The 25,968-nt window shown below is 34.0% G+C and overlaps 5 protein-coding genes and 1 pseudogene across 5 annotated transcripts; all 6 read right to left on the bottom strand.

Annotated features, from left to right (window-relative positions):
• Nucleotides 1-251: 251 nt before the first annotated feature.
• Nucleotides 252-647, bottom strand: LOC147933115 (germin-like protein subfamily 1 member 11 pseudogene; annotated as a pseudogene).
• Nucleotides 648-7,390: 6,743 nt separating this feature from the next.
• Nucleotides 7,391-10,363, bottom strand: LOC147933114 (uncharacterized). Its single transcript, XM_087477299.1, has 5 exons — nucleotides 10,188-10,363; nucleotides 8,412-8,478; nucleotides 8,191-8,315; nucleotides 7,807-7,842; nucleotides 7,391-7,729 (listed from the first exon to the last, which is right to left on the bottom strand). The coding sequence occupies exons 1-5, from the start codon at nucleotides 10,220-10,222 to the stop codon at nucleotides 7,453-7,455; spliced, it is 540 nt and encodes a 179-aa protein (XP_087333425.1). The 5' UTR covers nucleotides 10,223-10,363; the 3' UTR covers nucleotides 7,391-7,452.
• Nucleotides 10,364-11,936: 1,573 nt separating this feature from the next.
• LOC147933113 (germin-like protein subfamily 1 member 11) lies at nucleotides 11,937-12,912 on the bottom strand. Its single transcript, XM_087477547.1, has 2 exons — nucleotides 12,725-12,912; nucleotides 11,937-12,629 (listed from the first exon to the last, which is right to left on the bottom strand). The coding sequence occupies exons 1-2, from the start codon at nucleotides 12,852-12,854 to the stop codon at nucleotides 12,088-12,090; spliced, it is 672 nt and encodes a 223-aa protein (XP_087333673.1). The 5' UTR covers nucleotides 12,855-12,912; the 3' UTR covers nucleotides 11,937-12,087.
• Nucleotides 12,913-16,383: 3,471 nt separating this feature from the next.
• LOC104732945 (putative germin-like protein subfamily 1 member 9) lies at nucleotides 16,384-17,450 on the bottom strand. The gene is made up of 2 exons (XM_010452548.2): nucleotides 17,190-17,450; nucleotides 16,384-17,070 (listed from the first exon to the last, which is right to left on the bottom strand). Exons 1-2 carry the CDS (start codon nucleotides 17,302-17,304, stop codon nucleotides 16,529-16,531), a joined length of 657 nt encoding a protein of 218 aa, XP_010450850.1. The 5' UTR covers nucleotides 17,305-17,450; the 3' UTR covers nucleotides 16,384-16,528.
• Nucleotides 17,451-21,431: 3,981 nt separating this feature from the next.
• On the bottom strand, nucleotides 21,432-22,319 carry LOC147933112 (uncharacterized). Its single transcript, XM_087477928.1, has 2 exons — nucleotides 22,112-22,319; nucleotides 21,432-22,017 (listed from the first exon to the last, which is right to left on the bottom strand). The coding sequence occupies exons 1-2, from the start codon at nucleotides 22,302-22,304 to the stop codon at nucleotides 21,545-21,547; spliced, it is 666 nt and encodes a 221-aa protein (XP_087334054.1). The 5' UTR covers nucleotides 22,305-22,319; the 3' UTR covers nucleotides 21,432-21,544.
• A 728-nt stretch (nucleotides 22,320-23,047) lies between these two features.
• On the bottom strand, nucleotides 23,048-24,098 carry LOC147933111 (pentatricopeptide repeat-containing protein At5g18475-like). The gene is made up of 2 exons (XM_087477298.1): nucleotides 23,363-24,098; nucleotides 23,048-23,121 (listed from the first exon to the last, which is right to left on the bottom strand). Exons 1-2 carry the CDS (start codon nucleotides 24,096-24,098, stop codon nucleotides 23,048-23,050), a joined length of 810 nt encoding a protein of 269 aa, XP_087333424.1.
• Nucleotides 24,099-25,968: the final 1,870 nt, after the last annotated feature.

Here is a 25,968-nt window from a genome sequence, read left to right as displayed (position 1 = left end):
TATACCAAATAAAGACTAAGAACACAAAGATAAAAATAACTCTCTTCTCTTTATTGCTTAAGAAAAATAACTCAAAAACTTAAGCTCTCTCAAATATCATAAGGCTTACCACACCTTGGTAGCTCTATATATATAAAATCTCAAAGCCACTTTTCCAAAACCAATTAGAAAATATAACTTATTTAGATAACTCCTATAACTCTAACATGTATATTTGAATATCTCCCAAATAACTTAGCTTGGGTTTTAAGCTACTTCAAGCTTACTCCAACAGTTTCGTTCACATGGAAATGGATAAGTCCCTCAGGAAACACAAATATATCACCTTTGTTGAGGGCATTGTTAAAATGGTTAGTATCGTGAAATGATGAGAAAAACCAAACGAAAAGAGTTCCTTCTTGGACAAGCAAGATATAAACAAAAACTGAACAGAATAGCCAATGTAAAAAAGTGTAAGAAATGAGAAAATAATGTACAAGTGAAAGTAAAAATAATTAGGAAGTGATCATGTACATACCACCGTCTGCTGGGGTGTTGACACCAACACAAAAGTCTTGAAGAGCGCTTGGATCAGAAGCAATGGCTAATGGAAGTGTTATAGCCAAGAGAGATAGAACTGCAAGAAATGAGATAGTCTTCATCGCCATATATTTTTTTGAAGGGCGGTAGGGTTTTTTTTGTTTCTTGAATAAGTTTGTAGTGAAGAGGTAATAAGCTATGAGACATATAACCTCAATTTATAGATGAGGTGACGTGCTGAAATAGTTCATAGTCCATACACTTGCAAATCCAAGAAATTAACTAATGAATTTGACATTTGAATTGGTTAAATTATTTACATTTTCTTTCCTCCACGACAGTATGTTTTGTGGTAGTAATATATTTAAATTCCACAATACTAGAAAATTCAAACTTTTAATATATATATATATATATATATATATATATAAATCAACAAATTATAGGTTAAAGATTGAATTCGTTGAATGATTCTTCTTTCCTCATCAGTTTGTCAATTTATTTTCACTGACTCGAACAAAGGTCAATGTGAACGTGCTGGGGTTTGTTAAAATGTGTAATGAGTTCGGATAAAATATAATGAGTTTTGATATAATAAAAATAAATTTATATATACATTTTCCAAGTACAATTATGAAATAAATCCTGACCTTTCCACTTATTTACAATACTGCCATTGAGTTAATTTTTAAAAAGGGTTTAAGAAACGGATTGGGTTCGACAATTAAACATTACTAACAGATCAAGGTCCAAGCCCATTTCATTTATACATCTTGCTAACCCAAACTTTTTCCCCCCAAATATTTATATTTTCTCCACCAATTTCGTAGCTTACATATCAATACACTTGCCTTCTTTGCCGATCTTATCCGAGATTTGTGTTGAAACCTCTTGATATCCAAATATTTGTGTTAAAAGTCAATGCAGTGAACACACTCAAATCTCTAAAACTAAGTTCGTTGAATGCATATATAGATACTAACCTCAATCTGTAATAAATGTTAGACGCCAAGTGCTGGTAGAGTACTTTGTTACATGTATGAACTTCAATCTGAAGAAACAAAAACCAACAGAAAGAACAAATTAACACAAAGTAAACCATTATTCATTACATTATGAATACAACTCAATGTCGTTTGAGATATCTATAAACCGTAATTGTACTTATCTTTCTCAAGGGTGTATTATTCATGTATACAGAACATAAAGATTGAATATTTGCTTCACATCATATTAGATCAATCCTCAAATAACGTCCATCAGCTGATAACTTTACTGTGCGCCCGCAATAGGTAAATTTAGTGTCCGACGCAATCCGATCCCAAACTGTTTCCTTATTTGATGAATTACAATCTTATAAACAATCAATATGATATGAGTATATTACATGGGAAAAAACAAAACCTTGATCGGAAACAAAGAAATTTATTTATAATATGAAATAACAAATTAATTTACCTGGAACACATTATAATAGCTGAATCATCGATGGCCGTAAAAATTGCATCGCAAGTTTCCAAATTTTCAGATCTACAATCTGATTAACAACCAATCTTATTGAGAAGGAGAGACCCAACATAAAATTCACAAACAATTTTTTACATAAATGACAGAGAGAAGAAATTAATTAACCTGGAACTATTTGATAATCAGCTCAGTTCTTGAATTCTGGTGATGAAACCGATATGAAACCCTAAACCCTAAACCCTAAACCCTAAACATTATGGAGATGAAAGCTTCGAATATCAGATTCATATTATCAACGAAGTTCTGATTTCTCAGATTTACGATAACCAGATAGAGGAAGATGATAAGGAAAACAAAAATTCAGACATAATTGTTGACTGATTTCTCAGATCCACCAAAACCAGATAGAGGAAGATGATAAGGGTAAAAAAATTCAGACATAATTTTTGATGGAGACTTTCTGCTTCACTCGGTGGAGACAAAAAAAAAAAAAAAAATTGGGCCTTTCGTACAAAAAGACAGGAGTCCAAAATATTAGCCCGACCATACAGCAATGATATAATATTTTATTTTATATATTTCTGATCAATACTAATAAAAAAACAATTGATAGAAATACAATTATACAACTATACAAACAAAAAATACTCCACCACTTCAAATAAATTGCACAACTATAAATACAATTTTGTTAAAATGATATATGGATTAAACAACCTAAATTACAAAATAAAATAATAGTATAAACATATAATTATAAAATATTTAATATAAAATACTATTACTCCTACATTGTAAACAAAAGTAACTAATCACATAACACTATATTTGTTGACTCAAGTAAATTAAAAGGATATTCTCCCTATATAATAAAGCAAAAAATTACATGAAATTATACAATCCATAATTAATTTATTCAAGCTATAGTATATTTTAAAATTATAAAAGATTTTAATTACATTTATAGATTATATTATTTATTTATAAAAAAAATATAGACCGGCGGTAAAACTGAAAAATTTAACAGCATGGGAAGTATTTACGGATATTACATTCCATAACATAATAGATACACTATTCATTTTCATTTTACTATAGTTTGATTGATGTAACGCTTTGACCATCAACTCTCTTAGTGGATCCCTTGTTTACTCTCAGGCTTATGGGTCTATCTTCTTTAAACATATGTAACCTTATTAATCAAAAAGTTTATAGTTTGGTAAATTAGTCATGGATAATTAAATTTCAAATAACTAATATAATTATTCAAAGTTAATGATGTTGTTATTCAAAGTAAAGGTAAGACTTTAAGGATTTCTTTTACATGAACTCAACAGAAATACAAACCTTGTGAAAAAGACATTGTACGTTGCAGAGCTTCTCTCAACTAATAGAGTTAGCTAACACAAGTCTTGCTTCAAAAACATTTGTGGGTATTTATTTTTGGATAGTTAATTAGAATATTAAATTCATAATTTGAATATGTGATGATTTGCTTGGTTGGATGTGATTGTGTGGATTCACTTTTGTGGATATCTTACGCATGTGAAGTAAAATGAATGACTTATGGTTTAGGGTTTAGGGTTTAGGGTTTAGGATTTAAGTTTCAGGTATTAAGGATTATGTGGATGATGTGGATATTGTGGTCATGTGGGTACCAACAGAATTTGTGGATAGTACTAGTAATAATTTTAGGATTTAGGTTTTAGGGCTTATATGGATTTAGCGTCATTATTTTGGATTTAGGGGTTAGGGTTTAAGACTTATAGTTAGGGTTCAGGCTACAAACGACAACATCAATTTATATTTAGGTTTAAAATGTTTAGAGTTTTACAATTTTAGGATTTAGTTTTTAGGGCTTATGTGGATTTAGTGTCAATATTTTAGGTTTAGCATTTAAGGGTTAGGGTTTAGGTCTTAGATTTAAGGTTTACAATTCAACAACAACATCATATCCATATATTTTTCGTTATGTGGATACTAATAGAATTTGTGGATACTAGTAACACATGTCATCAATGAGAATATTATTTTGGTGGATGAGCAACCATGAACAATTGACACAACTGTATTTTCCCCTTTCTCATCATTTGAGATATCTTTCAAATACTAAAACCAAAAATGGTCATCCATATTTCTAAAAACATATTCAAATAGATAACTATTTATGGATACAATATTTTGTTAATCCATTATGCATCTAAATTAAGCTTAAAGTATGTAGACAAACAATCTATTTCATATTGAAATTTCAGTTAAATAAATTTATTAATTTATAATTATTTATTTAATTTAGTTTGGACTTAGAAAATGTTGATTTGACTGTAAGCACTAATTCAATTGTATTTGATTTATATTGGACTCATAAATTATTTTATTTTATTTGGAAACAATATGCAAACAATGTTTATCTACACGTTACAGTTGAAATATATTATTTAAATAAAATGAAAAACAAATGTTGAAGAAAAAGAACCAAAAACAAAGGATAAAGAGAAGAGAGAGAGAGAAAGAGAAATGAGAAGGAAAGAGAAAATATAAAAAATAAATGTTAGAGATGAGTTAGGGGTGTATATGGTCATTTTACATGTTGAAAGTATAGTGATAGCACAAAATGGGTGTGTGTGTGTGATTAAACTATGAGAAAGTATGTGAGAATGCAAATATCCCTTTTAAATATGGGTTTGTTGGAGAGGTACGAAAACATATGAACCATGCATTGAGCTCATTTTATAGATGAGTAGAAATTTTGAACTAATCCATTCCAAAAATTGTGAACATATACACCTGTAAATCTAAAAATATAAATGTATATCAATTACAAGTCTGAATTATTCAAGAAATCGTGTTTCCTCAATGCACCATGTTCATGGACCATGGTGGTAATATTTCAATCGCACTAGATACGGGAAACTATAAGAAAAGTTTTAATTTAAAATGAAAATTATTAGTGTAGATAGATTTGATCTCTATATTTTAGCATTGATAGAACTTATCTCTATATTGTTCTTGTCATGTATAGATGTCGTAATCTCCAAGTATCTTTGGAATACGATCCTAACAAACTCTTGTATAAGTATGTGCTCTCTGCTGTGAATAAGAATCATCAGTTATCACATTCTACATGGTATCAGAGCAACTGATCCAAACATAATTTTTATTTTCAACGCCTCCTTCTTCTTCTTCCTTAACGCAATCTCTTGTTTTTTTTCTTTTCTTTCTCTCATCTCTCTTCTCTTTCTCATCATGGCATCTGAAGCCTCCTCTACCTCCTCTAAATCAGCCACTGTTTTTAACGTCGTTGAACCTCACAAAACGCTGATCTCTCTCAACATGAGCAACATCACTAAACTCACGCCCAACAACTTCCTCACTTGGCATCTCTAGATCCGCTCTTTACTCGAAGCACATGAACTTTACTGCTTTATTGCTGATGAAGACAACATACAATCAGAAACGGTCACCACTGATGCTGCTGCAACTCAGGTTAATCCTAACTTTGCTGCCTGGAAGCGTCAAGACAAGCTCCTCTTCAGCTCCTTGCTTGGATCTCTCTCTCTTCATGTCCAGTCCATTGTTGCTCGCACCACAACCACCCGCAACAACTGGGAGATTCTCTCCAACACTTATGGGAAGTACTCACGTGGTCGCATCTGTCAAATCAGAGATCAACTCAAGGACAGTAACAAAGGTAACAAGTCTGTGAATGACTACGTGCGTGGTATTATTGACAAAACAGATCAGATCGCATTGGTTGATGAACCTTTACCACATGAAGACCTTCTTGACTACATTACCAGCAGCCTCAATGAAGACTACAGAGCTATTGTTGAAATGGTGCAAGAACGTGACACACCAATTTCTATTGATGAGCTCCAGGAAAAACGCATTGTGCGAGAAAACGCTTTGAAGGCTGCAGGTGAAACCAACAACATTTCTGTTCCTGCAACAGCAAATACGACACACCTCTCTCGTTAGACATATCTTGGTGGTTCTCACTCCTCTTGTGGTGGCTTTCGCCTCTCGCGACCTTACCTTGGACGGTGTCAAATCAGTGGTGTTCAAGGCCATGGTGCTAAACGTTGTCCGCAATATCACCAGCCCTCACCACAGTTCTCTTACCCTGCTCATCAATTCAACTTTTACTGCGGGTCTGCTCCTTCCTCGGCACCTCATCTGCCTCTTCCTGCTTCACAATGGCGTCCTCAGGCTCATCACACCACCAGTGGTTCCCATCCTAACCTCACTCCTTGGCTTCTTGATAGCGTTGCCTCTCATCACACTGCCAAACCTAACATAGTATCAGAGCCCAAGGTTCAATTTCTGGTGGACCTAGAAAAAGCGACCTAGAAAATTGGATACGAACATGCCTCTTGTTAACCCAAGTAAGAGGCCCAAGAAGGGGTTTATTATCGGTCCAAGTGGAATCGGTTCGAGATGGAGTTATCATCTCGAGGAGGCGTGTTAAGTTCCATATTGGAAGTTTAAAGAGACTATCATTAATATATAAAGGGTTAGGGTCAATCCACTAATTGCCAGTTGGTTTTTAGTTGGAAACCCAAAATAAGCCCAAATCTAACATGGTATCAGAGTCTATACACGTTGGCCCATAAATTAGTCCGGCCCGGATAGAATCCCAATCATCCCATTAATTGATAATCCAAAGGAAGGCCCAATTCCATCGAGAGAGCTAAAAAAATATAGTATTATTTCGAGGAGGCGTGATGGATTATGTTGAGATTAATGCCTAGAAATGTCATTATCTCAAGTGGGCGTGTGGATAAAAGATTCCATATTGAATAGATGTGAAGGGATTTGAGTAATATATAAAAGGTTAGGGACTTTTCACTTATTGCCAATTGATATGACTCGGTTGACGTTTGAAATGGCAAGTGTACTATTTTTTGTTCGATGATTATATTTTCTCAACTTGTCATGAATTTATACGTGCTAATAATTCCTATTTCATTTCCTCATGCAGCTGAGTAGGCACACGACTATATCAACTTACATATGTATGGAAATCAAAATCGATGAACATAATTTAAATTAAAGAGATAATGCCTCTTGCGTGTATTTTTTTTCTTGTTTTATTAGGAAGGCCTTTAGTGCTATTACGTAATACTAGGTTGATATTCGCGCTACGCCGCGGGTTGTAATTTTTCCTTCTTTCTAAAAACTTATTTTTTTGGGGTTTTTTTAAACTAAATTGAAATTCAAATTGTTAAACTTCTATTTTTTTGTTTTTGTTTTCTAAAATTATATTTTTTGTACAATACAATAAAAGAAGAAAAACAAAGATTTGTACTCTGTCCCTAAATTTGTTTTTTTAAATCCCACTTTAATATGAACCCTTTTTTACAAGAAAACATGCTAAAATAATTGGAATTAATCAAACCACATCTAAAAAAGAAGACCACAAAAACTACACTAATCAAAAGAGAGTAAAATGATCAAACTATTGACTTATATAGTTATATATAACAATGAGAACCCCAAAAAAAACAAAAACTTTTCTATATATAATCTGAGTAAAAACTGTAAATGTTTTTTTAATGTTGTAGTCTCTTTAGCTTTCCTCTGCACTAAACTTGGAATCACACTACTTCGTTTTAATCTCCGGTTATTGCCAATTCGATTCCGAGTTGATGAAGACCGGTCGACCCAATTCTTGTCTTCTACAACAGCTTGGTTCCACCGTTCTTGAAAAGTTCGAAGCTCCCATGTTTGATTGCCTCCGTATCTGTTCAAGAAAACACACACAAATTACACTCCTGCTCTACGGACAAAACCATTTTCATCATCGGGAAATAAACTCACTTCTGTTCTTGAATCAAAAGCCGGAGAACCTCGTTTCTGTTTATATAAAAAAAAGGTGATCAAAGTTGTGAGACGTCTGTTTATTTTACAGTCAGGAAATGAGTAATTGGATGTTAAAATAGTGCTTACCCGAGTCACATCACTGCAAGCTGAGTTCTGTAATAATTAGGAAGAGAGATAATTCAATATTTGGTATTTTACAAGGGGAAGATGGAGGGGGAATTGAAGTAGAGTAGCTGACCTTCTTATCAGGATCATCACTTCCACCTAGTGTTTGAATGCCTTGATGAAAGATATATTTGCTATCACAATGCCTACTTTGTTGCTACGGTCACCTATAACAACATTTAAAACCAATTCATCTAGAGAATGCAATCAGGTCACAATGCTAATAATGAAAGGTAGCGCTGTTGTGAGGTCTTAATGACGAAGAAAACAAGAAATGGGGACTTTACCTGAGTACAGTACCCAAGTTTCATATCCATTCCCCAACCATGAACCAGATCATTCTGCAAACCGCAAAAAAAATAACAATAAGTTGGATGCAATTTCATTTAAAAGTTAACAGATTATCTTGTGTATAAATGTTCATCTTGTAAAATTACTTGTATTAGATTCCAAGTGCAAAACCAGGCAGATCTCGAAAACACTGGAGCCATTCCTTCAACAAATCTGGAAAAACAGAGAAACAATGACATAAATGCACGGCTCACCAAGTCATACACAAAGGATTAAACTAGAATCTTAGTCGAGAGAAAAAGTCGAGCGAGTGAGAGTCACGCGCGGCGATTTTTTCTCTCCCCCAGATCCTTCTTCTTCTGACCACAAGCTCGTGCTCCGATCTGGGTCCTCCGTCAATTCCGGTGACTGCGAGGACCCCTCGGCCCATGGTTCTTCATTCGTGACTCTTTGCATGTTACCGGCGAGGCTGATGGACGGAATCAAGGGAGCGGTGGAGAGGAGAAGAATCCGCGAGACGCCGCTGGTAAGAGCTCTACCGGAGGAGTTGCTACGCGGAGCGGAAGAGGGAGATTCACGGCGACGAACGAGAGAAGAAGGTAGATAGATCGGAGGATTGGAGATTTTGGAGGCTTCACGGGATCGGTTATGATAGGGGAGGTAGTCTCCGATCCGGCGGAGCTAAGCCACCGTCGAAGGTCCGCTCATCTACTCCCTGCTGCCTCTTTTCTCTCACGACTGAGCGTGAAAACCTCCTCGACGAAGGGCAGATCGGATCTCTTCCTCCTCCCCAAAACGGCTCTACGGTGGCAGGATGGCAAACGGATCTTGGATCACCATCTCTGTTCGGCTACCGTCGTCCAGGCTCACCGGAGGTCCTGTTCCGGCTGAGTATCCGCAAGTATGGGCGGCGGCTGCAAACGAGTTTTTCGTTTTGCAAATTAGGGTTTCACGGTCCCCGGTTAAGTTCGGTTTGTGAACCCGGCCGGTTTTGTTCCATCGGTTTAGTTTTGGTTAACTGTAAATGAGTTGGACCCTTGGGATAATTGTAAAATGGGCCTACTCCGGAAATAGCCCATTGGGCATTATATTTTATAAATTGAATACCCTTTAACAAAAAAAAAAAAAAAAAAAAAATGACATAAATGCCCGCCTCTTGTTATATAGAGAAGTCTCCCGTTAGCTTACGATATAAACCAAGTTAAAAGAACCAGTGGGTAGACAACAAACCCTCCCTATTTTTGCAGGCATTACAGAGCAAACAAAACCCTCCCTAAAACCAAATAAATTGACAGCCTTTAAATCTTCCTTAATCCCAAAAATAAAAAGACATATAAGCATATATAATTATGGTAATTGAAACATGAAAACTTATGTTAAATCCCTAAGGAACAAAACGCATGACAACAAACGCTTCATAGTCTAATCCAAACGTTGAGAGATTCATGGAACTGTCGAACAAAGCAATACTCACCAACACTAAAAGCAGGACTCACTAACAGCTCATATGAAAAAGCACAACTCAATTCAATAATCCGAACCTTATTTAATGCCTGATTTCTTACAATGATCAATAAGAACCGGAGGTGAAGAAACAAGATTTAATTCAATGAAATCCTCAATATAACACATTACAAAATCTTGATGAAACTAACAAACAAACAAATATCAGGCACAAGAAGTATTCCCCAATATAACAAACTACAAAATTTTGATGATTCCAACAAAGACAACAAACAAATTGCAAATTCCAAGTACCAGAAGAAAGAAACCCGTCGTCTTCGATTCGGGGAAGAAGAAGTTGAGAATCAATACCAGAATGACACATAAACTGTTTCTCTATCATTACCTCTCTGTTAACACAAACCAGATGAATCAAAGTCGAACTGAATCCGGAAAGAAAGATTTGAAGATTCACTTACCCAGAATCGGAGAGGAGAAATATACATTGAAGCATCTCTTCCTACGATGCACAAATCTGAGATTGCTTCGTGAAAAGTAGAAATCTAATTAGAAAGAAGAAGAAGAAATCAAGCATCAAAGAAGAGAATAAATCAGCTGACATGTAGATTCTGGTAGATCGAAGAAAAACAAAAGACCACGTCGAAGAAGAGAAAACAAAAACGACGACGGAGAAGAAGAACTCGAAGAATAGAAAAAAACACTCACACGTTCACTTCTATTTTCGTTAGTACACGTATGACTAAATTTAGATGAGCTGTATTAATTAAAATGTTTTCATTGGTTACCTATTTTTACTGATGTGTCAGTCTCTGGTTCAATACAGAAGCTGAGGTGTCAACTGGAGAGAAACTCCCTAGTACTTTTATAGTATTGATTTAACTTTGTCACATTCACATAGTTTCAACCCATCGATTGTGAATCTGTCGTTGAATATGTGTGTTCACGCGTAATACGATAGCTAGGCATGACTCCTCTGATCATCAAAGTTTTGATTTCTCCAAATTAGTTTAACCAGGTCTGGCCCGTCCATAAGGTAGCTAAAGCATGTGCTTTAGGCCACCGATTATAAAATAGTTTTAAAGGCCACACATGTGATAACAATATAGTCTAGTGATTCCCCTTTCATGTTATATCATGCAATTTTACAGTTCGACTCCACCTAGCCTTCTTCTTTTACGTTTTTACAGTTATTTATATGCAATATTAATTGAAAACAAATTACCCTAAATAATAATTAGGCCACTAAACTTTTTAAACTTTAGGCCATAGGCCACTAAATTTTTTAAGCTTTAGGCCACATCAGAGTAACACTTATAACGACAGGGTGTTTAGGCCCTGAGTTTAACACTTATAATTTCAGAATGAGAGAAAGTTAAGTTACGTAAGTTACTTGCCAGGGTACCTTAAACCTGGTAAAAGCGATATGTTTGTAACATAACGTTTCATACTAAGTGAAATTTCACATATTAAAATAAATAAATAAAAAGTTTCTTGACAGCTTTTACAGTGAATAATTATACACATTAGAAAATCGAAATTAGGGTTCTCGTGTAGATGCTTGAGTGACCATTTGCTCCTCTATTATCTTGACGTAAGTCACCATATTGAAGGAAAATAAGTGCTAACGTAAATCTATGTACAGTGAACATGGGAGTATCAGACAGAATCTCAACCATCTCGGCTTCAGATCTTGTTTGAATCGAGTATTCATCGTCAATCACAACGACCGCCACGGCGGAACACGCTTTTTTCCTCTACGGGTCTTCGCCATGAAGAGAATTCGAAAGAATTTGAGAGAATTTGGAAAAAAGAATTTTAGGGTTAGGGATTATGTTTTCGGTTCGAGAATTGGATTCAATTTGGGGATTCTTTAGTTAGAACGATGTTGTTTTGTCATTAATAAGATGTTGTCTTTTTGGCTAAACGGAAGCCGTTAACGGTTTGTTAACCCGTCTATTAGCTTCTAACATAAATTTAACTACGTGCTTAAAACAGGGAGATCAAAGAAAGTTCCATATTTTTCGGTTAAGTCAACCTAAAGTTGGAGATTAAAAACGACATCTCAAAAGTTAGGAATATTTTATCCCAAATTTGAAACTTGGGGATTTTTATGGCATTTTTCCCGATATCTAAAGTCTTTTAAGTGTCATTTTGTGAACGTATTTTTCTTGAAATTTTGTTTATTATTAGAAAGACTTAAATACTTGTTTTGTGAAAGAAAAAGCATTTTTTATTTAGAATCTGAACCAGACAAAAGCAAAGAAAGACATCATTGTCATGATACGATAAAAGGAAATATAAGATCCTTATTGAGGCAGAAGTAAATAAAAATGAAAGCAATTCAAACCTAAAATGTTATTATTTCTTGAACTTTCCCTGTAGATCCACGACAATCCTAGGGTCCAACTGGAACGCCCTTGCAAGAATACTTGGGTTTATGGCTAAGTTAGACCCAAACACGGTGTTGGCAATAGTGATGACACCTGGGTTCTGGCTGCTTAGAGCGGCGAATGCAACCGCTGGTGAATGACCAATGTTTGCTTGGAAATGGATGAGTCCCTCTGGAAACACAAATACATCACCTGCGTTGAGTGTTTTAGAGATGAGGCGATTGTCTGGGTTTGATGTTACAAACCCAACGAGAAGTGTCCCTTCCCCAACAACCAAGATCTCGGTGGCACGTGGGTGGGTGTGAGGTGGGTTCTGTCCACCAACTCCATAATCAATACGGACAATTGAGATTCCAAGGGTGTTTAACCCTGGAAGGTTGTTAACATTGACGGCTGTCACATTTGATCTGACTGCATTATTGACGGGTCCTGCATTGTGAAGCCCTGAGAAAAAGAAATCATCCGCGGTCGCGAGCTTTGGGTCTTTGCAGAACTTTCCGTTAACAAAAACTGAACAGAGTAGCCAAAGTAAAAAAGAGTGTAAGAAATGGGAAAATAATGTACAAGTGAAAGTAAAAATAATTAGGAAGTGATCATGTACATACCACCGTCTGCTGGGGTGTTGACACCAACGCAGAAGTCTTGAAGAGGGCTTGGATCAGAAGCAATGGATAATGGAAGTGTTATAGCCAACAGAGATAGAACTGCAAGAAATGAGAGACTCTTCATCGCCATATAGTTTTTTGAAGGGCGGTAGGGTTTTTTTGTTTCTTGAATAAGTTTGTAGTGAAGAGGTAATAAACTTATGATACATATAAACCTCAATTTATAGATGAGTTTACGTGTTGAACTAGTCCATATAGTCCATACACTTGCAAATCCAAGAAATTAACTAATGAATTTGACATTTGAATTGGTTAAATTATTTACATTTTCTTTCCTCGACCACATGTATGTGTTATGGTGGTAATATTTAAATTCCACAACACTAGAAAATTCAAACTTCAAAAAAAAAATATTTATTCTCCAACGAATTCATGATGCATTTGAAGTTTGAAATGGCAAGTGTTAGCGATAATATATAATTCAACAAATTATAGGTTAAAGACTGAATTCGTTGAGTGATTCTTCTTTCCTCAATTTGTCAATTTATTTTCACTGACTCGAACAAAGGTCAATGTGAACGTGCTGGGGTTTGTTAAAATGTTGATAAGACACGACAGAATCAACCAATATAATAGTATGTACTATGGATTCTAAGAGTAGTAGTACAGATATAAGAAGACCGAGCTATTTTGAAGAATATGTTACCCTTCCCACATCTATATTATTAAAGCAGAAGTACTCTCTAGAGTAAAAATGGACCATGAGTTGGTTTTGGTAGGTTTTTCATTAAAAATAATTAGAGAATCACAAAATTTAATCTAATTAACCTATAGTTTCAATTTCTTTAAATGACGAAAATACCCTTGGTCGATCACTTAAAAAATTGCCGGGTCAGGACGCGGATCCTTACATATCCGACTACAGAAGGAAAAAAACCCGCGAATCTGTTTGTACTCCAGAATAATATTTTACGGATCCAGTATATTATTTCATTCAAGATTAGTTATTTAAGATCCCAAACAGAGTTATTCGTTATAGGCAAACACTCTGATTTCATTTTCCTTTAAGGTATTTAAATGGAAACCGTAAATTTTAATTACCAAAAATTTGGATATTTCCTTAATTACCGAGATTGATCTTAACAGATAATCTTTTAAAAGGAATATTTAGTGATTCAGTTAAATCTTTAAAAACGAATATTCAAGTTACCAAATCTGACTAAATTGCTTGATTTCCGATATTATAATATTTCCTTAACAAAATTATAGTAATTAATTGTGAGTAGTATAGATAGAAAGAATTAAAAACGTAGAAATTATATATATGTAAAGTTGTAAACTAATTTACAGAAAAGGTGTACTGTATATCCCACATCGACTAAATATTTTGGAATATGGTTCATAATCACTATAAATATGTGACTAAAATGTTTTGATTACAAATGAGCAGGAAACTTGATTTATCAGGTATCCAAATTTAACAGTTTAATTTGGTTCTATATTTGAGAATATTTAAACTTTTAAAAAGTAAACATATTATAATATATATACTTTTTTAAGAAGTTTAAGATATTATAAATATTTAAATTTTTATAGAATGTTTAAATTATTATAAATATTTGAACTCCGTCGAAAGTTTAAAATATTATAATATATTTAAAGTCTATAAAATATTTAAGTAATTTTAATATTTTAATTCTTAAAAATTTAAAATATAAAATTTTTTTGAGTTAAATCCGTTAAAATATGTAATTTTTTCAAGCTATAAATTAAACCATGGAAGCAGAGTGTGTCTATCCTCTTACAAAACTACTATCCAATATTGCGGAGTGTCTATTCTCTTACAAAACTACGTACTATCTACTATTGTGGTGTGTTTGTTTCCGTGAAAAACTACATTTTACAAACTACTTACTCTATTAGGATTTCCAATTTACTGTATAACCCCAAATATATAAATAAACACTATATAAACAAAGAAAATAAATCAAAATAAAAAACTATATTACAAAAGTACAAATTACAGAAAAAATAACTAACAAAATATATAATCCCGTGCTGTAGCACGGGTATCACCTAGTACTATATAATTGCTTAGGTGATATGGTATAAAACCGAGTTATTTCCTTTTTTTTTACTCTTTGACTTTCTTCTTCTTTGACTCTTTAAACGAGAAAAAGAGTCTTTTAAACTTAAGCCACTTAATTAGAAACTTAAGCCACTTAATTAGCACGAATAGGAAAACAAATAAAAACTGATTTGAGATCATGCATGACAATACACATAATGCTAAAGGATATAACATATGATGAGGTTAAACGAAACATGACTTAACGACCACATAATATGACAACACTACTTTTTGTTTTTGATTGGATTTGGATCAACAGAAATAATTTGGTTTCTCTAGTTGCTTTTAAAAAATCGGAAAATTTCAACAAAAGACTAAATGATATTACATGTAAATGACAGGTCACCACAAATGTTAGAGTTCTGCCCTATAAATTTTTGTAGTACTGTTGAATTAAAAAAAAAAACCATTTTCAAAATATTAAGTTAAGCTTTGAAAAATTCTCCCGTTATGAAACTTATAGACCCAATCAACATTTGCATCTGGAAGGTTAATATTAGATAATATTCTAACCCACTTACGACATGTTTCAGTACTCTGCACCAATCAATCTATTGCTACTATCCGTACGGGTCCATATATAATTTGTTGTAATTAACAAGGGAAATTCTTGGGTTCCCTTATCCACCCCCTTAAATTAAGGAAACAAATCTTAATTAAATAAATAAATTCTGTAGATCAACCAATTTAAACCCTAACTATTATTTATAAACTTAAAAGAATATATAATTTTGTTTAATTGTAAAATCTAAACCCTAAACACTCTTTTATAAACTCAAACCGACATATAATTTCGTTTAATTGTAAAATTTAAATTCTAACCACTCATTTGTAAACCCAAACCAACATATAATTTCGTTTAATTATAAAATCTAAATCCTAACCACTAACTTGTAAACCCAAACCGACATATATATTTTTTTTTATTGTAAAATCTAAATCCTAACCACTAACTTGTAAACTCAAACCGACATATAATTCTGCTTAATTATAAAATCTAAATCCTAATCATTCTTTTATAAACTCAAACCGATATATAATTTTAAAAATTTAAAATTTAAACCCTAATTCTCTTTTATAAACCCAAACCGACCTAATTACATTAATAAAATATCTACATAATTTGTTTCGTTAATTTGGTTTGTCCTTTTATTTTAATTTTGATTTATTTTTTAAATATGTTATGACGTAACATATTGTTGTATTCTGATTGGTTAATTAAGAAGGGGTAAATGAGAGTTGTTCAATTAACAAAGAGTCGACTTTCATATACTTTTGTTGTAATTAACAAAGGACTTTCATATACTTTTGTTGTAATTACCAAAAGTCTATGACTCGGTTAATAACATAATTTAGTCGTCGTAATTAAATTCATCACAAAATATATTACCTGATAGACTTTAATACATTTTTCTGTAATTCTGTTTAGGTAAAAAACTCCATCAGAAAAGATCCTTTTCGTGAACTTCCAAAATAAAATTTTAAATACAAATTTATCTCTCTTTTTTTCTGTGTTAAAGAATTTATCTTTTCAACACATAAAAATATTGATTCATTTATAATTAGATCAAGGTAAAACAAATGACTAATGCCATTATGATTAGCGGATAATACAAGATCCTTATTCAGATGAAGGTACATAAAAATGAAAGCAATTCAAAAGCACAATGTTATTATTTTTTGAACTTAGTCTGTAGATCCATGACAGTCCTAGCGTCCAACTGGAACGCCCTCGCAAGAACATTCGGGTCTATTGCTGGGTTAGACCCAAACACGGTGTCGGCAATAGTGATGACACCAGGGTTTTGGCTGCTTAAACCAGCGAATGCAAGCGCGGGATATTTCCCAACGTTCGCTTGGAAATGAACGAGTCCCTCTGGAAACACAAACACATCACCCTCGTTGAGTACTTTAGATATGAGGCGGTTTTCGGGGTTTGACGTGACAAACCCTACTAGAAGGGTTCCGTGTGCGACATACAAAATCTCCGAGGCGCGTGGGTGGGTGTGAGGTGGGTTCTGTCCGTTAACTGCGTAATCAATACGGACAATAGAGATTCCAAGGGTGTTTAACCCTGGAATCTGGTTAACGTTGACGGGTGTCACAGCAGACCCAGTTTTTGCATTAGGTGTTCCTTCTTTGTTGAGCCCTCCCCGAAAGAAGTCCTCTTCAGTGACGAGCTTTGGGTCCTTACAGAACTTTCCGTTCACAAACACTGAACATTATAACCAAATAAAAAGAGTGTAAGAACGTAATGCATTGTCCAAACTATCGATTACATTTATGAAAGAAAATATAGTTAAATTGATTAATATGGAGTAAACATGTACATACCACCATCTGCTGGGGTGTTGATGGCGACGCAGAAGTCCTGAAGAGGGCTTGGGTCCGAAGCAATGGTTAAGGAAAGTGTTATAGCCAAGATAGTAAGAAATGAGAGACTCTTCATGGTTATATATTTAGTTGAAAGGTTTTTGTTTAGATTTTGATGGAGAGATGATGATAAAGTTATGAGACATAGATCTCAATTTATAGATAAGTTTAGGTTGAACTGTCCGTATAATTGATGAACTTGATGTTTGAAATGGTTAAAAAATTATCTTAATTCAATTGTGCTCCGGCCTCCACACATTATGGCATTATAAAAGAATATATGAATCATATGCACTTGAAGTTTAGAATGGCAAGTGTTGTTGGTCAACAAGTAATAAATATGTCAGACGATATTTTTCCTCAATTTGCAATGGAAGTTACCAAAGTTTGTCAAATAAAAAAATCTTAGTGTCTGATCTTGGACACCTCATATATCCTATCGCCTATCGCCTATCACCTATCACCCATCACTTATTGGAGGTCTATTTTGGCCTATAAATCAGTCAAATTGTCAAAAGGCATTGATCAATATTTAACATTAATTTGTGATTAATTTCAAAAATATCAAAAGATTGAAATTAATATGTGAATTAATTCTAAAATTGAAGGCAAAATCAGGAGACATTAAAAAAGAGGAGGAAGCACACGTAGAAGGGAAATATATGAATGGATAATTCTTATTGAGTATTGAGAGAAGTATTTATACAGAGTCTACAACAATAAATACAATATACTTATTAACATAACTAGAGATACGTATATGATATTGACAGAGGATAATTGATCTAATGAAGATAACGATTGATCTGATCATGAATATAATTGATCTTCTATAGGATTCTGTATTCCCACGACAAAAGCCAACAGTTTCCTTTGTAAATATACACACATCGGGCATGGGCCGGGGGGAGATGAATAGCAACACTCCAACAGCATGTGTTTGTTTTGTTCAAAAAAATAAAGTATATATTAACTGTTGAAATTGTTGAATGATTCTTTGCCCTCAACTTGTTATTTTTTACACTTGATGTCCATTGACTTGAACAAAAATATCAAATGCGAATTTGTTAAGGTATTGTTTCAATGTAAAAAAAAGCATTGTTTATTTTTTTCTTTTAATAAAGTAAACATAGTTTGTCTGATTATTTCTTTACATGATAAGAGACGACTATATCAACCATTGTAACAGACTATATCAATAATTAAAAAAAAAAAAACTAAACTGATATGCCCTAGTTAAAAAGAGCCGAATCCAAGCAGAGCCGGTCATAATGAAACACTTGACTTTATAACAATGCTTCACCTGCTAAGCTGATGTAAGATCCATGGATCTAATTCGTTTCCATATAAATGGACGTCATTTGATTAGTATTATTCTGTTTTTGTAACATTTCCAATTAAAGTTGAAGTTAGATTATGACACAACAACATTGATACATACTATTCGGCCAGAAGGACTTGTCATACAATTTATATGTTGCTAATACTATTATAAAGTTTTGGTCGTTGGGAAATACTTGGTAAAATATGCTATGTTTTTGTACGGCAGCTATTTATCAAAAGTCAACGAGATTAACTAAGCTGCAACCACAATATACGGAAACGTATCATAAACATATATGCGATCATGAATGATGATACTCCAATAGGATTATTCAATTTACATTGTAGAAGGACTCGTCTTCTTCAAAGAGTGTATCAAAATTACATTGTTAAAAGACTTGTTCAATAGAAAGAGGTCGTCTAGTGGATAAGTTACAAAAAAAAATAGTGACCCAGTTTTAACCAATTCATCAAAAGAATTTGTTTTAAAAAAATGGCCCATGCAGGCTCTAACCAACTGAGCTAATGGCCCATTTGCTTGAGTGCTACAATCACTGCAAATAATTTTAAAATTTTTGCTTTTGTGAAACTTTTTTTTTTAGTTTGGTCAAATTAACCATCATTTTCATTTCAATTTATCAGTCAAAAAAGATACAAGAAAAATGTTGAAAGTATATTTCATACGGATTAGTCAAAAGAGTATACAAGACAAAAACAAATGACTACTAGTTTTTATAGCTTAGTAGTCATTTGAAAAGTAATGTATGGAAAAATAGACAATTTGAAAGTAGGATTGCTGATTAAATCTTTTATACTTGTGTAGGTGATGCAAACTAAGAACGGTGAATATTTTCAGGGTCGCAGTATTTTTCTTGACGTGGCTAAGATGAATCCATCATCTCCACCCAAGTAAATTAATTTTACTGGTTGTTATACTTACTACTAGAGTTTTAATACCATAACAGAAGACTAACCCAAGAGTTTTTTATATATTCTAGGTATGAAGACAACCTTCTACGAGAACCTAATCTGAAGCAACAGGAGGAAAAATCCGACGTGATTAGATTCTGCGGTAAGAAGACTACCTTCTCTTACGACGACAACTAATAGAAGAAGATGAAGAAGCACTTTGGTGTTTTTAACTTTTGATACATTGTAACTTGTTTATCTTACTTCGGTTTTTCTTATGTTCTAGTTAAGTTTGTCTAAACGTACGTTAAATTATGCTTAATTTTGGATGGTTTGGTAATTGGAATTAACTGTACATCATGCCTTTATTATTTACCTAAGTAAGAGCCGTATATGATTTCACTACAAGAAAACACGCTTTTGCAACAGACAATATCCCTCAAAAATTTGCTATGGATTTGCGGGTCATTTGCTACGAAGACGAGTACCCTAGCAAATCCCTCGCAAATTTGCGATTAATTTGAGAGGAGGAAACACTCCCTCACAAATCTATCGCAGATTTGCAACTCATTAGTGAGTAATTTATCCGTAGCAAATTTGCGAGGAAGAAGTGAGAAATTTGTGAGGTCATTCGGGGTTTAGGGTTTAGGGTTTAGGATTTAGGGTTTAGGGTTTGAGCTTAGGTTTAATTTTAAAGTGAAGTTCCCAGTAAACATCAAGAGACAAAAAACATTTAAGATGTTGACATGTGTAAAGAAACTTTGACGTGAAGACACGAAAGATATATATATATATATATATATATAAAAATCAATATGTGATTTACTTTCATTATGAACATGAGACCAAGTGTTAAATTTTTTTGATCAGCAATTGCAATCTAGAGTCCATAGTCTACTGATCACCAAGTATACGAACAATGAACTTTCCAAAACATAGGAAATAATAGAGAATGTATCACTAAGAAAATAAATTTGATGCAAAAGAATATATATGTTTGCGAGGGATATGCGACAGATTTCTAACATAGCCTCGCAGATCCCTCGCAATTTGCAAGGGATGTGCGATGAACCCTAGCTAATCCCTCGGTAAATCCTCACGGTTCCCTCGCAATTTGATCTTTTATAGGCAAATTAAAGAAGAGCATTACTTACCAACATCAAGAGACACAAAATTTTGGAGATTAAGGAATATATTTGCATATGCTAAAAATTGCTAAGATGTTTAAATAAATTTGTGAGGTCATTCGGGGTTTAAGGTTTAGGGTTTAGGATTTATAAGGGTTAATGGTTTAGGGTTTGAGTTTAGGTTTAGGGTTTAGGGTTTATAATGGTTAATGGTTTAGGAATATATTGGCATATGCTGAAAATTGCTAAGATGTTTAAATAAATTTGTGAGGTCAGTAAGAAAATTAATTTGATGCAAAAGAATATATACAGAGCCTCGTAGATCCCTTGCAATTTGCAAGGGATGTACGATGTACCCTAGCTAATCTCTCGCTAAATCCTCACGGTTCCCTCGCAATTTGATCTTAAAGAAGAGCATTACTTACCAACATCAAGGGAGATGTATTCAAATTATGATTTTGTGAGATTTTGTGGGATTTATGATATTTTGGATTTTAAAAGATTTACAGTGAGTTTTTAAGGTATTTTGGTGGATTCATTATTATTTCCTATTTTTTAAAAACAAATTAGTTTAGGATTTGATGAGATTTGGTGAGACTTAAAAATAGGATTTTGATTGATTTAAAGAGATTCTCACACAAAACACATTGTTCATCAATTTTTTAAACAGATTCATCCTCCATACGTAATAGTCATATTTGTCTAACAAAGTCATAATAATAAACAATAATAACAGAGTCATCCTCTCGTTGCTTTCGAACACTCTCGTTGACAAACCCACTTTCGAACACTTTCAATTTAAATCCAGAAACGTGAGCTTCAGTGCTCCAAATTAAATATTTAATTTGATCTGAACAGCATAACACAAAGATTTAAATTGAAAAGTACGAACAGCATAACACAAATATTTAAATTGAAAATTCATAACATAGTTTAAAGATAAATTAAAGCATTGCATCATGGCCCCATATTCATAGCAGCATCTGCCCACATATGTGTAGCTATTGTTACTTTCCAGTTATTAGCATGAACTCTTTGTTGTTCTTGAGTACCATGAAGCTCTTCATCCGCATTATTTTCACCATCAAGACCACTTTCTTCAACATCATTTTCTTTGAGAAGAAACACATCCGAGCGACATTCTTTACGAAGATAGTTATGTAAAACAACACATGCAAAAACTAACTCTGCTTGTATTTTATACGGAAAGGGTGGTGAATATTTGAAGATAAGAAATCTTGATTTGAAGATGTCGAAAATCCTCTCTACTACATTTCGCAAACTAGAATGAGGATGATTGAACAACTCATTTTGATTTACAGGATCTTTTCCTTGCCCTCTAAAGTCTTGGAGATGATACTGAGTACTTCGAAATGGAGCTAAAAAATTACGACGATTGGCGAATCCACAATCAACTAAATAAAATTTTCCTGAAATTTTATAAAGCACATAAATAGAAGTGAGATAAAAAAATCAAATAAATAACAAATTCTTGTTTTTTAAATCATAATGTAAATGACATACCTTCAGGAGGAACTGTTAACTTGTCAGTGCTTCTGGTTAAAACATCATGTAAAACTTTTGAGTCATGAGCTGAACCTTCCCATCCACTAACAGCATATATAAATTCTAAATCAAAATTACATGCAGCTAAAACATTTTGCGATAATTGTCCTTTTCGGTTACGATAAGGAGCTGTTTCTTTTCCAGATATCATTGCAGGGATATGTATTCCATCAATAGCCACACAATCCTTAAATAAACAAAAACAAAATATTAAAATTTTGAGAGTTAACTAAAAAAAAACAACAAGAAATCACATACCTTAAAATAAGGATAAAATCGTGTACTGTCTTTTATTTTTGTGGGTCCTGCAAGCCCGGGTTTTGCCATGTAGCTTGGAGCAAGTGCGTTTAACATCTTCATAATTGTGTGAAAAATCTTGACCTTTCGAATATAGCTTCAGCATTGATATACCTTGCATTTTGACCAACGATAATAAAAAATGTTGCAAGCATTTCTTAACCTGAAACATTTCTTGTGTCTCTTAAACCCATCTTCACTCTAAAAATGTTGCATAGCTTTAGGAATGGCTCTGGATACATATGATATAGCCGTCAGAATTGGTCACGATCTTTAACTAGCGCATATCGTATGTATTCATTACCAAGTCTTGTTGTTGGTTTTCTGATCTGGCGTTGTATCTGTGGATAAAAATAACGGATTTTTGCAACGATGGACAAAAGCAATAACATTATGTATATTATAGAAGAAAAAAGAGAATCAGATCATTTAAACCTTTCATCTTATCTTTTTGTCATGTCTTACCTTTTTTTTTCTTCTTCTTTAGTTAAAATAATATAAGAGACTAGATATTTCATGTTTGGTCTCTAAATCTGGTTTATAAATCTCATGGCTTTTGTCCGTTTTGATACTTTTTTTTTGAATTAAGGCCTTTTTTTAGTACCGCTTCGGGTCCATGTAACTCTTGGCACGGCTCTGGGGTTCGCTTCCAGGAATTGAGTCCACGATCTCTATTTATCAAGATGTACATTAACACAAACGAAACCTAAAAGCAAAGAGAATATTTTTCTCCCATAAAGAAATAGAAAACTAACATAAAGCCTAAGTGGAAAATAAGTAAACACCAAAACCGACACCACCGTAACTTGTTGGGCAAGTAACTCAACACCGAAGCCCAACAATAATGTAAAACAGCTTTCTGACAAAGCCCTTGAATGAAAAAATTATAAGTAAACAGATTCGGTAAAACACCTCTTTTGATAACTTTATCAAGTAGTTTTTCACTCTCCTTAACATCTCCCTTCTTACAAAGAACATGTAGAAGCTTGTTAAACGTACTAACGCAAAGCGCAACACCCGATCCAAGCATCTTCCCAAACAACTCATACGCCTCATACTTAAAACCCTCCTCATAAAACCCACCAACCACCGTGCAATAAGCAACCACATTCATCTCACAGCCTAGAGAAGACATATTGTTAAGAAGCCTCAAAGCAGCGTGAGGCCGACTCGTCTTACAAAAAGACTTCATCCTAATCGTAAAGGAGTACACATCATGCTTAATCCCTCTATCATGCATCCTCATATACACCTTGTGAGCTTGATCAAAGTAACCACTATTAACCAATATACTCATAATAGCATTATAAGAGAAAACCGTAAGCTGACAATCATAAAAATCCATCCTTTCAAACACATTCACAGCTTCCTGAACTTTACCTTTCCTACCATAGTTCTTCATTGTGCCAACATAAACACCTTCAAGTATATGGTTAGAAACATTAAGACGCATATCCACAAAAACCTCTTCCATAGCTTCGAATCTCCCATGAAGGCCAAGCTTTTCAATCACGCTGCGGTAAGTAGATAAAGTATGCTTGAAACCATCCTCTTTCTTCATCAAATTGAACATTTCCAATGCTTTCATTGGATCCCTCTGACATTTTATAACTGCAGTTACATGTCTCGGAAGCAGTGGAGGACCCATTAAGGAGAAATAATCGTAACATAACCTAATCCCTAAAAATCCAGAAACTTTGATTTCGTTTCACAAAGACATTTTAGCAAAGAGACAGAAGAACCCTAGAAAAGTTTTAAGTAAGATTGAAAAGATTATAAAAATCAGAAAAGACAGATTCTTTCTCACTCAGGAGAGGAACCGGAAAACAATTGCAATGGGATTGTAAAATTCACCGACGAAACTACAACGGCTACTATACGCCGGTACTGGTAGGACTAACGTGTCTAGTTCGGTCATACCTTTGGCTCAGCGGTATCATCCTTGATCTCTAACAAGTTTATTTCTCTTGTTAATAGCACAGACGAAGCAGGCTGGAGTCTCCTGTTACAGGAAACAATACTTTTGTGATATCATCCTCGATCTCGTCATTTGTTCTTCTTTGTTTTTTAACCAATCCTTCAAAAACACACCCTGAAGGTGAGATTTTTTAAATAGGATTTTCCTTACAAAAATGTATCCAAAGTCTCTCACAATCACTATTATGTTTTTCTAAAGAAATAAAGAATTTAGTTTTGAATAACAGTGGATTTGTTATGATTTTTGCAAATTGTTGATTAAATAACAGTGGATTGTAAGTGATTTTGAATGATTTTTAACAAATTTCATATACAATAACAATGGATTTGAGATGTGATTTTAAAATCACTAGTTGAATAACAGTGGATTTTTAAAAAATCACAAATCCCACAAAATCTTGTTTTGAATACACCCCCCCAAGAGAACTAGCTGATTGAGTTTAAATGGATTATTTTTGTTTCTTTAGCTTTTGGTTGAGTATATTTTAATGTTGGTATGGAAAATGAATTTGATTAAAAGTTTAAGGGTGCGAGGGATTCGCGATGGACTTCTGATTGGGCCTTGCAGATCCCTCGCAAAGTTGGTGTATTTTAATTGGTCAATTTGTCGGTAGTTGCGACCGGTTTGCGAGGGATCCTAGTTATTCCGTCGCAATATCTGCGAGAGAGTTAAGAGAGCACAAAATATTTATATATACAACCGATCGATGGTTTGAGCGAAGCTCAAACTCACTCTCACAAACCCTAATCTCTCTAATCTTCTCCCTAATCTCTCTTTCTTCTTCGTCTTCTCCGGCAAACCCTAGCCGATCTTCTCATTATCTCAATCCCTAATCTCTCTCCGTCAAACCCTAATCGGCTCCTCTTTCTCTTCTCCGTCAACCCCTAATCGGATCCGTTAAATCCCTAATCTTTGTCTTCTCTGTCTTCTTTGTCTCCGTCAAACCCTAATCGGCTCTTCTCCGTCAATGTATTAACCCTAATCTCTTTTTGTCTTTGTTTCTATCCTCCTCGTCACAACCCTAATCTCTCTTTCTTCTTTGTTTTCTCCGTCAAACCCGAACCCTAATCAGCTTTGTCTTCTCCGTCGTCGCCGCTCTTCTCCGTCAAGGTATTAACCCTAATCTATCTTTGTTTTCTTATTTCAATTGTTTTTATTTCAATTGTTTCTAATCTCTCTTAGATCTGATTAAATTGATTTTGATTTTCTTGTAGATGTTCAATGGCAATGATTACACAAGGTTCCTGTCTGATCAATGTGTACCCGCTAACCGTACACGGACTCCCACCGGTTCTACTTCTCGCCGTTCAACTTTGCAACCACTACCTCAGACGCCGTCTTATCATACTCCTTCTCCTTCACCCTCGAATGCGAATCTTGGCTCTGGGGAGCATCCGGAGGTGTCTCCACCCGCTCGTTCGTCTTCCACAGGAGCTTCTACACGTCTCAACAATCTTACACTGGAAGAGTTACTCGATAGTCCTGGGCGTGGAGGTTTAACGAAGCTTGATCCGGCGTCGACCTCCAGAAACTCTCTGGT

Source organism: Camelina sativa, chromosome 12 (assembly GCF_030686135.1).
Source record: "Camelina sativa cultivar CO46 ecotype springtype chromosome 12, ASM3068613v1".
NCBI lineage: Eukaryota > Viridiplantae > Streptophyta > Magnoliopsida > Brassicales > Brassicaceae > Camelina > Camelina sativa.
This window is presented reverse-complemented; position numbering and strand designations above follow the sequence as displayed.

Excerpts from the sequence above, each read along its gene's own strand:
- LOC147933114 (XM_087477299.1), bottom strand. The coding sequence starts at position 10,222 with ATGCTTCAATGTATATTTCTCCTCTCCGATTCTGG. Across the intron at positions 8,479-10,187 it reads TTTCTCCTCTCCGATTCTGG|ATTTGTTGAAGGAATGGCTC; the intron begins GTAAGTGAATCT and ends CTGTTTTTCCAG. Across the intron at positions 8,316-8,411 it reads GCACTTGGAATCTAATACAA|AATGATCTGGTTCATGGTTG; the intron begins GTAATTTTACAA and ends TGCGGTTTGCAG.
- LOC147933113 (XM_087477547.1), bottom strand. The coding sequence starts at position 12,854 with ATGGCGATGAAGAGTCTCTCATTTCTTGCAGTTCTATCTCTGTTGGCT. Across the intron at positions 12,630-12,724 it reads CAACACCCCAGCAGACGGTG|TTTTTGTTAACGGAAAGTTC; the intron begins GTATGTACATGA and ends TACTCTGTTCAG.
- LOC104732945 (XM_010452548.2), bottom strand. The coding sequence starts at position 17,304 with ATGAAGAGTCTCTCATTTCTTACTATCTTGGCTATAACACTTTCCTTA. Across the intron at positions 17,071-17,189 it reads CAACACCCCAGCAGATGGTG|TGTTTGTGAACGGAAAGTTC; the intron begins GTATGTACATGT and ends TATAATGTTCAG.
- LOC147933112 (XM_087477928.1), bottom strand. The coding sequence starts at position 22,304 with ATGATATCTGGAAAAGAAACAGCTCCTTATCGTAACCGAAAAGGACAA. Across the intron at positions 22,018-22,111 it reads GTTAACAGTTCCTCCTGAAG|GAAAATTTTATTTAGTTGAT; the intron begins GTATGTCATTTA and ends ATAAAATTTCAG.
- LOC147933111 (XM_087477298.1), bottom strand. The coding sequence starts at position 24,098 with ATGGGTCCTCCACTGCTTCCGAGACATGTAACTGCAGTTATAAAATGT. Across the intron at positions 23,122-23,362 it reads TGATAAAGTTATCAAAAGAG|AGATCGTGGACTCAATTCCT; the intron begins GTGTTTTACCGA and ends CTTGATAAATAG.